At 32.7% G+C, this 17,750-nt stretch overlaps 1 protein-coding gene across 1 annotated transcript; it reads left to right on the forward strand.

Annotated features, from left to right (window-relative positions):
• The first annotated feature begins 11,190 nt into the window (after positions 1-11,190).
• Positions 11,191-13,511, forward strand: LOC136272372 (E3 ubiquitin-protein ligase TRIM71-like). The gene is made up of 2 exons (XM_066073846.1): positions 11,191-11,271; positions 11,497-13,511. Exon 2 carries the CDS (start codon positions 11,535-11,537, stop codon positions 13,206-13,208), a length of 1,674 nt encoding a protein of 557 aa, XP_065929918.1. The 5' UTR covers positions 11,191-11,271; positions 11,497-11,534; the 3' UTR covers positions 13,209-13,511.
• Positions 13,512-17,750: the final 4,239 nt, after the last annotated feature.

The following is a 17,750-nucleotide window of genomic DNA, read 5'->3' on the forward strand; positions in this document are numbered from 1 at the left end:
AGAACAATAGTAAATGGCCGCCAACATCCAACAGAGAAGCTTGCAGAATATGTAGAATCTCAATTGGAGGAGGCAAACCGATCGTTAAAAAGTTATGTACAAGACACTACGGATTTTTAAAGAAAACTTTCTACCGTAAATCAACCATTATCCAATTCCTCAATATTATTTTGTATGGACGTGAAAGCGCTGTATCCCAGTATACCCAGACAAGAAGCGCGGGAAGTAATAGCAAAAGTTTTAAATCAACGACAGAAAAAAGAAGTTGACACAAATACCATTTTACAGATGATGGATGCTGTCCTGGAAAATAACAATTTTAGTTTTAACAACAAACAATATATTCAAACAGAAGGAACTGCTATTGGATCTAAACTTGGCAGAAACTATGCGTGTATATATATGGGGGATTGGGAACGTATTCTTTTGGAACAGTGTAACGTACAACCTCTTTTTTATGTTAGATATATCGATGACATATTTGGAATCTGGTCAGGGACAGAAGCCGATCTCCTACATTTCCATGAAATGGCTAATGGTATACATCCAAATATTCAGGTTGATCTACGCTTTTCTAAATCTAGCATAGAGTTCCTAGATGTAAATATTTCTATTGAAAAAGGATATCTTTCTACCGACCTGTACAGTAAACCCACTGACAAACATATGTACCTAAATAAAAAATCCAGCCATCCTGAATCTACAAAAAAATCTATACCATTTGGACTGGGTATCCGTGCGCGCCGAATCTGCTTAACAGATGAGGGATATTTCAAACAACGGGAGAAAATTAAAACTAATCTTCGCAAATGTGGATATTCCAACAAGGATGTCGAGGATCAGCTGGCGAAGGTGGATAAACTCAACCGCTCGGATTTATTAAACTACAGAAAAAATAACAAAACGTGTAACCGTGTTCCGTTTGTGTTAAACTATTCCAGAGGACTACCAAATGTTCATCAAATACTAAAGAAACGTCAAAAAATTCTCGAAAATTCCGACCGCCTAAAACTTGCGTTTCATAACACACCTATAGTGGCATTCAGGAGAGACAAAAACTTGAAAGACATATTGGTCCATAAGAAACATAATAACCTCTTTTTTAAAAAACAACACTTATCCGAGCCGTGTGGTGCAAAAAAATGTGTTATGTGTAAATATATTATTTTTTCTGGCCATTTCAAGATTCTAAGGGCAAAACGTATCAAGTTAAAAATCATATCGATTGCAAGTCAAGTAATGTTGTTTATGGGGTGTTTTGTAAAAAGTGTAACAAAATTGTATATGTTGGGGAAACGGGGGTGACTTTATATCAAAGACATGTTTTAAATTTGTCACTGATCATGAGAGAAACTAACGACCCTGTAGCAATGCATTTTTATACTGACGAACACACAGTTGAGGATTATTCTGTAATAGGTATCGAAAAATTGTACAAAGATGAAACTTACAGAAAATTCAGAGAAAATTTGTGGAAGAAAAAATTAAATACATATATGCCTTTTGGTATAAACAAAAGGGAACATTATTGTCTTTAGACTACATTATTACTAGTTTGTATAGACATTTCCTTTTTTTTATGTCCCGTTATCTATACATTTTTCATATATTACTTGTTTATGTACTAATTACGGCTATCAATGTGCTTTCTATAGACTCTCACCTATATTTCATATGTTTTTGGCGCAATATTGTTGTATGACGTCACTTGCCAGACTGTATTCATATTGTGACGTCATAGTATATGTTCTACGTTATGTTGCTATAGACAATAAACACCGAATGATGAAGACCGGTAACACGGTCGAAATATTTTGAAACAGTGTTTTAACAGTTTTTTATTATTCATTGAAAAAGAGACTTTGGATATATATATATATATATAATTTAAAAATGATAAATATCCAGAATAAAATCACAAATTGATCCTATTAACCGGTTAATAGGATCAATTTGTGATTTTATTCTGGATATTTATCATTTTTAAATTATTTAAAACTGTGCCGATTTATTTTTTGTTGTATTGGGAAATTATATATATATATATATATATATATATATATATATATATATATATATATATATATATATATATATATATATATATATATATATATATATATTAATTTAATGGATAGTAAAGTTATTATTGCATTATTGTAAATTTTCCATTACCCATGTTTTTCCTTTTTTCACTGACACTATGTATATATTAACGTATCTTAACGTATCCTTATAAAAATTTGACTTTTTTTTAGCATTATTCATTAATTTTCCTTGTTTTTAAAAATCTTATATAATATATTATAATATATATTAGAAATATTGCGATGTTGGTGAACGTAATCTTAAAATCTTACATGAAATTTCGCTTGGCATTTATGTTATATGATTGATCTAATATCAAGTATGTATATAATATTGAAGAATATAATGCTATACTTTAGATGGTTAAATGTATAATAGTTGATGAACTGTTATGCACAGTAAAGTTAATTACACAGTGTCTGGTTTTTTTAGTCATACGTCATGATTTTTCTAAATGTTATAAGAAGGTTTGTACAATCTCAAATTCTTCATTAACATGGAGAGAACTAGCAGTTCGTCAACAGAACCCTGGAGTTTAATGGGAAATAAAATCCCAAAATCAGAAATTGTCTACTTTTGCCAAATGATTGTGGTGTATATGATCATCATCATCTCGATTGTGAACTTATCTTTACAAAACGGTTCCTCTGGACTGTGGATTTCCTTACTTAGCAGTGAAATAGGTTACATATTACCTAACCCCTCATTAAAACCAGAAACAATATAAGAAGGTTAATGATACTAGGATAGGACTTGAATTATCATCATGTCTTTTCCTTTTCAATCGTGTTCAAGTATATGTATAAAATATTATATTGTTAAGGTATTCATCAACCTCTTTTTGACGAAATGGAGCAACGCTTTCCTAACTTGAGATTATATCATGGGCTCCCTTCTAATGAAGTAATAGAGGAACTAACTTCTGATCGACAACACGCATTGATCGTGCTGGACGATTTAATGCATAGAGTAGTCAGAGATGCGGACATGTAACTTTTATTTACTCAAGGCTGTCACCACCGACGTCTCAACGTAGTATTCATCATACAGAATTTTTTCCTAAAGGTTCAAAGTCAAGAACCATAGCTTTAAATACCTATTACTTGATATTGATGAAAAATGCGAGAGATGCCTCACAGATATCAATGTTGAGTCGTCAGTTGTATCCTGGATGTTCTAGTCTCTTGGTGGAAGCATACAGAGATGCTACTAAGCAGCCATTCGGATATCTCGTAGTGGACACGTCACGTCGAGGTGAAGATAAATACAGACTAAGAACAAATATATTTCCGGGAGAAGCCCTGATAGTTTACACGAGTTCATAAGAATATAACCGCGCTTTGTTGTACCAGATAACATGGATTCTTCCGTAAGTCAACAGAGACACCTTTTAGAATTTTTAATTCAATCCAATCCCAAACAAAGGAAACTGGACAGGTATTAGGTTCCGTTAGCAGAGATCAATTAAAGGTGTTGGGAGAAATAGCCGCGAACGTCATACATAGAGTGATATTACTTAATCCAGAAGAACAAAAAGGACTGAAAAAATACAAGTCGTTCCTTCCAGTTTTGGGTAATAAAACAGCTGCTCGAAAAGTAAAAGTTGACTTCTTAAAAAGAAAGCAATGCGTCATTGCTTCATTGTTACAAATTGTAAAACCTTTTCTTAAAAAATGGTGGACGTGATGCAGAAGTCAATGTTGGTTCCTTATGACAAGTACAAACGTCTAATGTCACTTCAGGAGACACATCGCGCGAATTTCGAAGCAGACTCGGAGAGTGTCTTGGCAGTAAATGTACCTGAAAAAATGATAGCCCTACCACACCCGGAGAAATTACAGAGCATTGACATGTCAACTCAGACCGAATCCGAGGACTCGATGGAGGATAAAAGAACATCAACCAATCTAATTACGAAGGAATCCGAGGAACCGCTTATCACAGAAAGCCAGTGATCAAAAAGAAAAAACAGACTGAAAATAAAAACATTAAAGCAAAATCTCGTTACAGACTCCAAAAAACGTGGATTCGATTTTAACCAATGTACATTTCCTGAATAAATATTTTTTCATTTGATTATATCATAGTTATTAGTTATTTATTACACTTTTAAATATCAATTATTATTTATCATTTTAATTTTTAAAAGAGAGGCCGTTTTCCAAAGGGATTATTCCTTTTTATTAATCAATAATTCTTCACTATGATTTAATACTATCAACACAAACTAAATCATTAGTTTTCCGGAAAAACTTCTTCAAATGATATTCGGGGTAGTCGTGATGACTTCCTGCTCGCTACGTCACGGTCCTCAATCTGGGCTATAATGTCTCACACTATATACTGACCAAGCCAGTTACATTGAAATTAATGTCAAAACGGGCTTGGTCCATGTGGGGGATATCAAATTTCTGTAGTGAGTTTTAAATCACTTCACAATATTTATAAGCATCTACATAGATTATTTAACATAAGTTTTTGAGCCAATGAATATATTATTCACATTCCGATCCGTATCAATACTACATGTATATAACAGGTAAAACAATGTCTATACTGACTCTGTCCTAATTAAGTTTCTGCTCTCCACCACTTTTTGCGTAATATCTCGATATTATAAATACGTGTACCTTTGCGCCAAAAATTACATCTATTCATTAGACTGCAAAATTCCAGATGATCTGTTTTGAAAAGCCCCCTCTATCGTTTCAGGTTTCAATACACAGCTAAAAATAGAAAGTCTATGGGGATTTTGCATTGGAAAAGACATAAAATACAAGTACCCCAGATGATAAAGTTTAAAAATTAAGCGAGGTGTTCCGAGTATTTCCAAAAGGAGAAAAGATGTAAACATTTCCCATATTGAATCTCTGTACGATGACTTGGGACAGACAGTCGTAAAGACTGACCACGGTACAAACATCTTCAAGGGTTTCTGATCCGCATAGCTTCTAGCTTCTAAAAAGCTATGCGGATCAGAAACCCTTGACTTGGGAAGATGGGTACAAAGGAGGGTGACGTTCCGTATTTTGATCATTGTAAATTGTAGTTTTGTTTCTTTATAATGATTTTTGTCTGAAAGAATTGACGTTTACGTTAACCGAGAAATCGTGACAGAAACAATTTTGATCTGGTAAATACTTTTTAAGCAAAAAATTGTGAAGATTTTTTTCCCAAAAAGCCCGAATCATTGTAAAAAGAAAACAAAACACACCAATTATAGGTTTTATACGATTGTTTTATGGGGGAAAATGTAGGTTTTACTGCACAGCACTAAATTATAACCAATATTATGAATTGAACTGACATACATATGTAAATAAATAATTAATGAATAATAAATGAATACATGTATGCTTTCTATAAAATGAGATAGAACAAAACTACCCCGCGGGGTCCAAAATACATAAAAACATACAAAGTAAAGGCAAAACATCTCAGTTTGATCAAAACCGCTGCTAGAATTCTATGGTCTTCTCAATTAAATATTTATTCATTCGGTTCTTTTAACCTTCCCAACTTTTATACAGTTTGCACGGAAAACGGTATGTTGCATCAAAACAAAACATTGGATTCTAGCAGCTTAAGCATAGTTCAAACTATCGATATGTGTAAAATTTGAAGTTCAATACATACGGGGTAGTGTTGTTCTAGTCGGATTTTATATCGTAAACAACGACAGAGGAAATAAAAGCAATGCTCTCCGATTAAATTTACACGACGTTCAACTTTCAGTCATGGCGTCATCAATGTGTTAATCTACGTAATACAATCTGATTTGTGAACAAATTGTCTCCAGTATTTTTGTTTGTTTTTGGTCTACGTTTCGTTGCTTAAAAATTTGAATATGTACATAATTACATGTAACTCAGATTCCTTAAACTTCCATAACACCTCCGCGAAACTCGTATATTTTACAAATTTTATGACAAAAATAGGAACTCTTTGTAAAGCATGCGCAGATTTGTTACCTGAAATTATCTCCTTTTTGTTTATACCAATCAATTAAAGTTAATATGTTATACATGTAAAATATTTTCAACTAAGATGTAAATTTAAAATAAGGGTTTGGAATACCCCAAATGACTGTTTATGTAATGATATACTCGGGACAATGTTAGTTCAAATTTTGAAACATGTATTAAATTTTACATAATTATACATCCTAACAATGAGGATATGACCTCAGATGGACTTAAAATGTGACTATTAACGTGATATTTCTTAAGGGAGTATGGGACTGACACCAAAGTAATTGAAAATTTTTAAAAATTGGTTCATCAAATAGCATTGCATTTTTTCTAACAAAATATAACAATTTTTTGATAGGTTGATATGTTTGTTTCCATGGTAACGGTATCCAAACATACCCTTGTTGGAAATACTTCCGTTCATCAAAATACACCACTTATAACAGAAATGAAGCAATGCTACATCGTTTATAATAATTTTATTTCATTTTTCTTATATGCGATTTATAATACATTGACAGAACAACAATTTATTAAAAAAAAAATTCTGAAAGCCTCCTCAGTATCATACAATGTGCGACCGAATTTCCTCTGCATGGTTCAAATTTGTTGCTTTTTGTGTTGACCGTCAATGCAAAATGGTCAAAAAATCTGTTTTGATATAATTGGAAGTTTTATTTTTGAACTTAAACGAAATATACAAGTGTTATGCTTTCACTGGAAAAGGAGAAACTCATATGTCAATGACTTAGATAAAAAGATATTGCAATCTGAATTTACTCTGGTCTGTTTTTACAATTTCGCGCCATTTTCACTTGATCACTATTCTAGTATAGATAAAATAATCAATACCAACTTTTTGTTCAATCAACATTGAGTCAATTAATAATATCTTTACTACAATGCTGGTACTTTATAAAATTCACCAAAAAAGTAAAAAATTATTCATTTAAATTCCAAATTTCCTCTGCTTAACTTGAAATTCCTCTGCTAAAATACAAATTTTTAAACCATTTGCACCTTATAACAATATACCAGGTAGGAACAAAATAATTCTAGTATGTATAAACAAATAAATATTTAATTTATGATTTGCTACATGTATCTTATAATTATTTTTTTCATCTCTGAAACATAAAAAAAGATTGAAATCAGCATTACATCATGTACAAAATGCACAGTACAAATGCCGAATATAATTTTAAGCTATTTTGGCAGAACAACATCCATTACTGTTACAACCATATATTATGGTATGAATTTTTTTTAATACTAATCAAGTTTATACTGGACATTTAACCCCTCACATGTATATGTACAATGTAATAGATCAACAAACTTATACAACCCAAATCAAAAGCCCTTTCAACATTGTTACATGTATTACCAATCTAGCATAACTAATGAAGCTGACAATTACCGCTCCAGAACGAACGCTATCAACAATTTTATTATATATCTAACATAAATATTGAAGCAGACAAGAGCACATCCTTGGCTTATCCATGCAACATCTGCTTTTTATTTGGGCAAAGATGTAGTATAAACATCTTTTGAGATACTGTATGACTTTAAAGTTAAAGTTGTGTGTTATTTTTTCACAATATAGATGGTTCCTTAAGATTTCCTTCACATGATAAGCATCCAATGTTTTACCAATATTTGTGTCAATGTTTGTCCGAAGTTTGGAAATCATTGTGCTATCTTCATCACCAACTTTTGTCTTTATACAAATAGACCCATCATTCACATCCTTGACCATCTCTTCTATCATGTCACTCTCCATGGCCTTCATAGAACTTCCCGTTCCAGTTGATAATGCAATCATGTGGAGGAGGTGTTGATTTGGAATTGAGAGACAAAGTACATGTGCGACAGGATTTCGATCTTGTTGAAAAGTTTTCTATTTTTCCAGAAAATGTCCCGATCACAGATGAATGATCTGAAAGATGGGAAATAGCATCACTCAAATACTTATACATAGAGAAATATCTAAAAACTGTTGTGACATTCAAACACAAGGATTTCTTAGGATGTACAATTATGGTTCACAAAGACTAGGCCTCGTACAATTCAGGGTTTATTTAACTACATGCAGTTCGATTTCCATGGCATTCAAAAATTATATAATTTAGAATTTACTGATATAATAAACAAACTTTTTAAATGAATGAAAGACTTTCAATTGCCACACTCATGCTTAGAGTATTAAAAAGAATAAAATAAATGACAAAAAATATATTGCACAGTGATAATCTCTAGGACTAAGGATTCAGTCAAAATATATATGGAATAATACATATACTTTTACCTTACTGTATGGGGGCTTTAATTTGTTGATATGAAAGAGTATACCCTTGAAATCCATGAAAATTAAACCGATCACAGTGATACACTGTACCAAACGAAATTACCCAGTAGTTTATGTACTAGTAATTTATCAAATACCTGATAAACCGTCATGACTTCACTCTCTCTATCTATTCTGCCAACCAGCATATTTCTATATATAGCTCTTCTTCAATAGGAGATCAATACAGTCTAAAAATGGCCCCGACCATCGAGCTCTCTTAAATGCGTATCTGCTTACATCCCTAATTCCACCAAACTCCTCCACTGTCTCCAACCACAATCAGACATTTGGACAACTTCTTCATGGTCAACATCTGTAATATTAAGTTACATAATCAGGAATTTTTGCACCATGAGAGAATTTTAAATGGAACACCAGTTGGTTGCAAAGTTGATCAGTAAAAAAAATATATGCATATGTACTTGATATTATACAGGCATAAACAGACTCTAAGGTTAACTCAGATTTAACAAACATAATAATATTTACTAAGAGAGGAATAGTTTTACTTAATATAAGACAATGACTTCTGAAATCTTTACTTTTAAATTAGATGTTCTCCAATCAGATAAATGCAAATATTTCAACATGGAGAAGGGCATGGGACTGTGAAAAGTAATTTCTGAGGGAGCATTATTTTGAAAGACTGAAAGTCACACAAAAACTCCAGACACTGTAAAAGTGTTTTAACAGAAAAAAAAAGACACCATATGAGGTTGACAACTTGACATTGTACTCGACATCTATTTTACACCTATTTGAAATTTATTTTGCTGTCAATATGTAAATTATGAGTTAATGTGTATACCATAGTGTATATCATTACATAAATTGTTCAATCTGTCTTTCTATTTTAATTAAAATACATCTCCCGACATCATGGGTTTCCAATAGTCTAACTCAACCCCACACATATTAATGGCTGTCAGTTTACAATTTCTATCAAAACTAAATCATTTTTAACCTCACTCATATATAGCATCAGAAATTACTGATACAAAATCAAAGTCATCATCATTTGCAGTTTCAACTTGTAGCTTATAGTCTGCTTCCATCACCTTTTGATTATTTTTAATAAAAATACACACACCTGTCAAGCTGTGAAAGAAATGCTGTTGAAGTCGATAAAAGGGAAAATATCCAAGATATCTTAATTGATAAATTATCATTTTTCACTCATAAAAGTTCACAGGAACAAAAACAAATTTCTTACAGAGATTTATAATGGGAAATGTTTACATCTTTTCTCCATTCGGAAGTACTCCAGACACCTCGCACAATTATTCAACGTTATCATCCGGGCTTATTTATGGCTGATGCAATGCAAAATCTCAGCAGACTTTTTATTTTGGGATGTGTATTGAAACCCGAAGAGGTACATGTAGAGGGGGCGTTTCAAAACATATAATCTGGACATTTTTTATAATAGTGGATGAACGTAGTTTGAACTCAAAGGTATTTATGATTATCAAAGTATCAAGTGAAAAGTAGTGGAAGCAAAAACTCGGGACAGAGTATAAATATAAATTGAATACCAGATAATTTTACTAATGAATATGCATAGAGACGACAGGAGATTTCGTATGTGTGGTATGACATCATTTTGAACCATACATTTAAAATCGACTACTGGAAACATCTGATTATCTGAAACATGTGACGACATGATACAAATTCTGATATATGTTAGAATTAAGTTTAACTATTAATAATGAGAGACAAAGAATTCCACTGTGTTCTGATATGTGTATTGAACCATAGTGGCATACTGTCAAAAACTTGTTTAAATAATTATAATTATTTTTTTTTATTATGAAATTACATCTCAGGTACTTGGGGCTTTACTTACGAATGTGTACGATGCCTACTTTAATAGGCATAGGTATCTTACATACCAATGCTTGTGCATTACAACGCCATAGCATTTATATAAGAAAAATTCAATGATGTCCATACAAATTTTACTTTTACTCTAGTCTCAGCAAGATTCGCCGAAACTGAAAATCTGAAAAAACGTCTATCAAAAACTTTCAGTCTCGACGAACTTAATCCTGCTGAGATTACCAATACTTTTACTCTATCAATGAATGTAAGTCAAACCTGGACAGATCGCTTTTACTGACGTCGAGTCATCTTCCTCCATCTCTGATGAGAATTTTTCAGCTGTAATATCAAAATATGTGATTGGTATGCCCAAGAGAGTGTCCACGTTCGCATTAGACCATCCTTTTTCTGAACTTTACCAACCTTTCTGTGGCGATTGGTCTTCTCAGCGTTCAAAATCAAATCCACGTTTCCTCCGCATTGCCGAAAACTGAGCCGATATTTATGTCGTAAAAAATATTTTGGGTTAAATTAACTCTTATTATCCTTTATATTCACGCTTTATTTTTTAAAAAAAACCTATAAAACCCTTTCCACTATAAATTTTATTGTTTAATACCTTAGAATTGAACAAACAGATTTAACGACCGCGAATTGGTTTACGTCATTTAGAGTTGCGCGGTAGATTCAAAATCGTGAGTCCCATACTTCCTTAATCATTTTTGAGAAGGAAAAAAAACACTGGTACTTCATGAAAGAGAATAAATCGGGTAGTCTAACAGTGATTTTTTTTCTTTTTTCTTTTTTTTTTGTAATGAAGACTACTGCAATGACTTTAATAAGAAATCTGGCAATTTTTTCTAACAAGCAGGCTAACCACTTTCGAGTACTTTCAGTTCTTTGATTTTAAAGGGGTCATTAACATAATCACGTGATGGTAACGCTAGACCAGGAAGTAAAAATACAAACTACGTCATGTTAAACTTGTACAGATTTATAATTTGTTAACGAATAAGTGGTGGTGCACAACAAGTAGTAAGTATTTGTATTTAATCTGCAGGAAACTGTTCAACTAGCAACTGGTCTATATATAAAATCAAGACCAAACGTAGAAATGTCTAGTAGGTCATAATCTAGAACTTAAAATGATACACATGCAACTTCAAGATTTCACATTTTTTGCCGTAAAATTAAGACTTATAAGCGAATGTTCAACAACTAAAACTGAAACTAAAATAATTAAATTATAATGTCTTACAGAATTCTTTTAATGAAAAATTCCATCGAGGTCCCTGAGCATGGACCCCCGACGTAGTGCCCAGGATGTGTTACGGTGTGATCTCTGTGAAACCCCGGTACCCCCTCCAGAATGTATATGCTGTGACATTTGTGACAACTATCTGTGTAGTCCATGTGTGGGGAAACATCTCTCAGATTTATCCAAAGAACACAAAGTGGTGCCATTTGAAAAGCGCGGATCAACCACGAAATGTCAAAAACATTCCTCAAAAATATGTGATCTTTTCTGTAAACAATGCGGCATTCCTATTTGTGTAAAGTGTGCTTCTTCTAAAGAACACATAGGTCATGAATTTATTGAAATTGTGGAAACACTGGAAAACCAAAAGGAAATCATACTCAATGATTTACAAGAACTAGAAAAATCCATCTATCCTCAATATGAGGAGATTGTATCTATCATCCCAATTCAGAAAGCTGGTCTGAATGAAAACTCCAAACAACTGACAAAAGCTATTGACAAACATGGAAAAGACTTACACAGAGAAATAGACACTATAATCAAGAAACTGAAATCAGATCTTGATGAAATGGAGTCCAAATATCTGGCTGTACTAAATAAAGAGGAAAACCAAATCACACGCACCTTTTCTGAAATCAAACAGAGCATTGCTGATCTGAAGAAGTTACTTAACTCAAATGATGTCAGTCTCGTCTCTGCCTATAAATCCAGGAATGCTGAATTTAGAAGATTGCCCCCTAAACACACAGCTACCTTACCAAGATTTACCCCTGAGAAAATAAACAAAGAACAGCTTTATCAACAGTTTGGTTCTCTGTCAGCATTATCAATCAAAACAGAAGAACATGGCAACACAATGGATTCTCCTGATGCAGAGTCCTCTCCCCCAGACAGACCGCTTATTAATGTACCACGGGTCATCACAGAAATAAACACCGAGTTTGGACATAATAATCCATTACGCCATGTGTCATGTCACAGTAATGGAGACATTTGGACATGTGGTGGTGACAAAATGATGAGACTCTACAACCTGCAGGGTGAACTGGTGAAGTCAGTCCAAACCAAGTCAAGGAACAGGCCAGAGGACATAGCAGTGACAAGGAGTGGGGATCTAGTTTATACTGATAGATATGATAGAACTGTAAACAAAATAATAAAGAATACACAGATACAGACAGCGATCAGACTAGGGTGGTGGAGACCTCTCGGTGTCTGTAGTACCTCCTCTGGTGACCTCCTGGTTGTCGTTATCGGTGATGATAATAAACAAACAAAAGTTATGCGTTACATTGGCTCCACGGAGAAACAAAGTATTCAATACAATAGCAAAAAACAACCTCTCTTTTCAACAGGTATCCTTAAATTCATCTGTGAAAACAGAAACCTAGATATCTGTGTGTCAGATTATGACGCCCGTGCAGTAGTGGTGGTCAACCAGGCCGGGAAACTCCGGTTTACCTACACTGGTAATCCCTCTAGTGCTATCTTGGGATATCCACGTGACATCGCTACAGATAGCAAGAGTCACATCCTAATAGCAGACAGCTACAACTGCTTCCACATCCTGGACCAGGATGGACAGTTCCTCCGCTGCATTGACAACTGTCAATTACAGACTCCATGGGGTTTATGTGTGGACTCCAGGGACAACCTCTTTGTGGCCGAGTTAAACTCAGGTAAAGTGAAGAAAATACAATATAACAAATAAAAAATGTGTTAAAACCAACATATTTACTGTGGCAGTTATTATAAATGTGATAATAAAATGAATATTCTAGTATAACAGATGTAAACAAACTGAGTGTATATTGATATAACTTGTGTAAACAGACGGATTGTTTTGTGTATACATGTGATAAGTGAAAGCGAAATGTTTTTATTCATTGAATGTATTTTATTAATACATGTCTGCAGATTAAAATGTTGAATTTATAAACTTTACAAAAACAAAGTTTGTTTACACATATCTAAAATGTAAACTGATTTAATCATCACAGTGTTGCATTACTTAATATGATTTATGTACCATTAAGCTGTTTGTTATATATGTTTATTAATTGTTTGTATTAAATACCCACGGTACCTATAATTGTAAATTTTTGCATTATCAAGTGCAGACCACAAGCAACTCTGCGATACCGGTATATTCAAGGACTGATGAAAGTAAAATCAAGTTATCTTTACTTGAAGTAAAGAAAAACAAGCCTAAAAAATGAAAGATCTTAGATCCCCTGATGTTTCTGAATAATTGTTCAATCGTATACCGGTATACAATATCAAATTAGGAAGAGCATACTTTGCGCTACATACAATCTAATTAAAATTAGACGTTCTGGATCCGCTACCGCTTCTCAAACTGTTTTTTAATTAGATTGCACTTCATACCTCATTCATTGTCTTAACAAGAGGGCCATGGGCCACATCGCTCACCTGAGCAACAATAGACATAATATTAAAATCAAAATGGAATCATATACAAAATAGTTCCTATAAAAAATAGTCCCCAGCTTTACTGGCAAAATGTTTTTAAATTTTTGAAAATACCATAATCATCTTCCTTAAAAGGACTTGGTCACGATTTGACTTAAAAAGTTTCAAATTTTATTTTTCCAGTTTCAATGTTTACACTGATAAATATAGAAGTTTATACAATATGTAATGCTATGTCAAAATTTGAATGTCAAATATCAAGTTATAAGCAAGATACGGAGTCCATAAATCTTTGTTTTAACAAAGCTCTAATATTGTCATTTTTTACATATGTATTGTATTGGTGTGAGTTTCAATTAAATGTATCTTTCACTTGTTGATAATAGTACTTATGAAGATATTAAATTATTTTAAATTGATTTTACATGTCATGTTGTCTTAGAAATGGTAATTCTCTACATTACATTTTTGTAAACAACTAAAAGATCAACTCGAGCTTTGTTTACATAACAATCAATTCTTACCTATGTATCTCGCTTGTAACTTAATTGACTTCAACATTCAATATTTTGGTCAATCATTTAATATGCACCAGTACACCATTTTATACATAAAAAACAAAAATAAAATTTTTGATCTCAAATCGTGTGCAAGTCCCTCTAGAAGATTCATTTTAATAAACATGAATCTTCTTCACTCAAGTTTAATTGAAATCGGCCCAGTGGTTCTTGAGAAGAAGTTGAAAATGTAAAAAAGTTACAGACAGATAGAAAGATGGATGCTGGATAAAATGTGATCACAAAAGTTTACTTGAGCTTTCAGCTTAGGTGAGCTAAAAAGGAAAAAAATTACCAAAACATAGTTAAGTTTCATTTTGAATAATTATTCAATTTCAATAACTTGGAATGTGTTGAACATAATTTTTAAACAAAGGCAGTTGAGTTGCATCTTTCATATGAGTCGACTAAAGTTGTATGGATCATTCAATTTGGAAAGGTCTCAATATTATAACTTGATTTAAAGTAATTACCTGGAAAAATGTATGGCAATTAATGTAACAGGATGGGAGAAATAATTGCGAACAAGATAGGGGTGCAAACCTGGACCCCCTGAATCTCTTGTCAGATGTTATACCAGCTGAGCTATCTGGCGCCAGTATTCGAACCGGTCTGACCACACTAACTGCAAATGTAATTGAAAGTTGAAATGTCATATACACTCGAGAAAATATCACGTAAAATAGAGTTATCCCTCTTTCCAAAATATCCAAGAGCTAGTTTATTGAAACTCTGACTTAAATAGTTAATGGAGGGGAGGACTGGGGGTGAACAGTTTAATATGTTATCTACATTATACGCTCATCTGAGCTGAAAGCTCAAGTGAACTTTTCTGATCATGCACTTTTTGTCTGGTGTCCGTCTGTCTGGTTTTGTGTATTATTTTATCTTATGTATATAAACAGTTATTCTTCTGAAGATCTGCAATGCTGAATATGTGATTTGACTATATTAACATCAACCTGCTAAAAAAGACTCAATGATAAATATAAGAATTTCTGAAAGAAAAATTACAAAATCTTTTTATACAGGATTCATTTAAATAAAAAATGCTTTCTTTTGTGAGATGATGATATGCGGGATATGAAGGTGGCGACGTTGCAGAAAAAATATATAACGTGCGTTATGTAAATTTTTTCGCCAATGGAGACCATTAAACCCACCCGCATCATCAAAGAAAGTATTGTATCATTTATACATATATTTACATTTTTCTTGTAACAAATTGATAAATTGATTGTAAACAGTATTAAGTAAAATTAACTAAATTAGTTTAATTACTGTTACTTTACATCATTACATTAGCTAAAAAAAACAGCCAAATTGACTTCTATGGAAAATTTGAGTCTGGCATCATGATTATTTCGTGTAGTTCGTGATTGTTCTTTGCCAGATAAACTTTACGACCAATCGATAAACAGTGCATGTACATTTTAGTCTTGTCAGTTTTTAAAGAACTAGGATTGCAATTATTTTTCGTAATATATATTAAGGAAAGCATACTTGGTGAATGTAAGTATTCTACTATATTGCACTGGTTGTTTAAGGCTGATTTAGATTTCATTAAAAATAGGCAACCAGGTTTTTTTTTAAATCATACAGAGGATTGACCATACTGCTGCATGTTCATATGTGTAACTATATGGACTATTTTGAGTGTAATCTCTCATTTAGAACTTTTTTCCAATAAATGGAAAATTGTATGCCATCTGCATCCAAATATTAAAAAATAAAACAAGTTTCTCCTCCATCTACATATACAGCAATGACATACGTACATACACTAAAAAAGTACCAGTATAGTGTGGGATTTGTTGAAGAGATGGGGAAATGAGCTGGTGGTCGGGATTTGGCAGAATTTTAAACGCCTTTTTGAAGTATTCTAGCTATACTTGCCATATCATAAAATCAATTGTTATACTTTCATGTTAAATACTGAAATCTGATTGGTTAAGACGCAGTTAATAATATTTTATATTACCCTCAGCGTTAGCAACACACTTAGCAACGGGTAACATTAAAAAATGTTACATGCGCGAAAATTATGCGCGTACGGTTCGCTGTAGAATTCACGTTATTCCTATATAAAAGCAGTAAAATTTTCTTAAAAATTTTAAAAAAGACATTCAGTATAACAAAATAAATAGTGCCTGTTTGGGAGGATAACAGTTGAAATTGACACCCCTCGAAAACCATTGTCAACCTCCGCTTCGCGTCGGTTGACAATGGTTTTCTCGGGGTGTCAATTTCAACTGTTACCCTCCCAAACAGGCACTATTTATATATGAATAACCACAGAAACTGGTTTTTCTGCAGTTAAACTATAATTATTTTTTTTAAATATTGATCACCGAAGGTTCGGGGAGGGGTGACCCCCTCTTAATTTGCCAGAGCCAAAGAAAACTAATTAAATGTATTGCTTATCATGCACGTCGCATTTGGTCAAATGCTGCAGCATTTATTAGTTTTATTGCCATATTAAAATAGGGGGATACCTTAATTCACAACTTTCAGTTAGAATATGACCCCCTCCCCCCCGAACCAATAGTTTGGAGCCTAAAGCATTTGTATATATTTATCATTCATTTTCAGGTATCATGCACATAAATATTTCCTCTTCCAGTGCGCGTTATTCAATTTTTAAAGAATATCTGTGATTAAAGTTGCATGCCAAAAACTGCTACTGGTTGAAAATAGCTAAGATCAAAATGTTTCGAAGATTTCTTTAATACAAGAATCACCTGATGTACCTAAGTGATTCCAACACCTTTGTTGACATTGAACCTACATTTTTAATTTAACACAGAAAACTACAAAGAAAGAGTTCTCAACATTTTATTGTCATTTTCTTTTATTACAACATTTTAATCTTGAGTAATAATTGTCAAATCCCCATTTGTGACTTTCGTTCCCTCTCTGTCTTGCATAAGAACCAAATTTCTTTGTATACAAATTGTGGATGAAGTTCAAATGAATGAAGAAATATCTGAATTTTCCTAGCTATAGATCTGTCAAATTTTATTAACGAACATTTTCTAGAAACCTTAATTGTTTTTAATGGCTTCCCAAAAATGATTTTTTTTAAAATTGTGTAACTTAATAAATGTAGCTCTTGGTGCAAGGAAAAAATAATGAACATTTGATGAAAACATAACAATGGAATTATTTTAAAAATAGAAGAAGTGAAAGTCTTTGAACATACCCAGCAGCAACAACAATATTACAAGAAAATTGTGCCACAGTCGTCATTGAAATAAAACATC

This window comes from Magallana gigas, chromosome 10 (assembly GCF_963853765.1).
Source record: "Magallana gigas chromosome 10, xbMagGiga1.1, whole genome shotgun sequence".
NCBI classification, from domain to species: domain Eukaryota; kingdom Metazoa; phylum Mollusca; class Bivalvia; order Ostreida; family Ostreidae; genus Magallana; species Magallana gigas.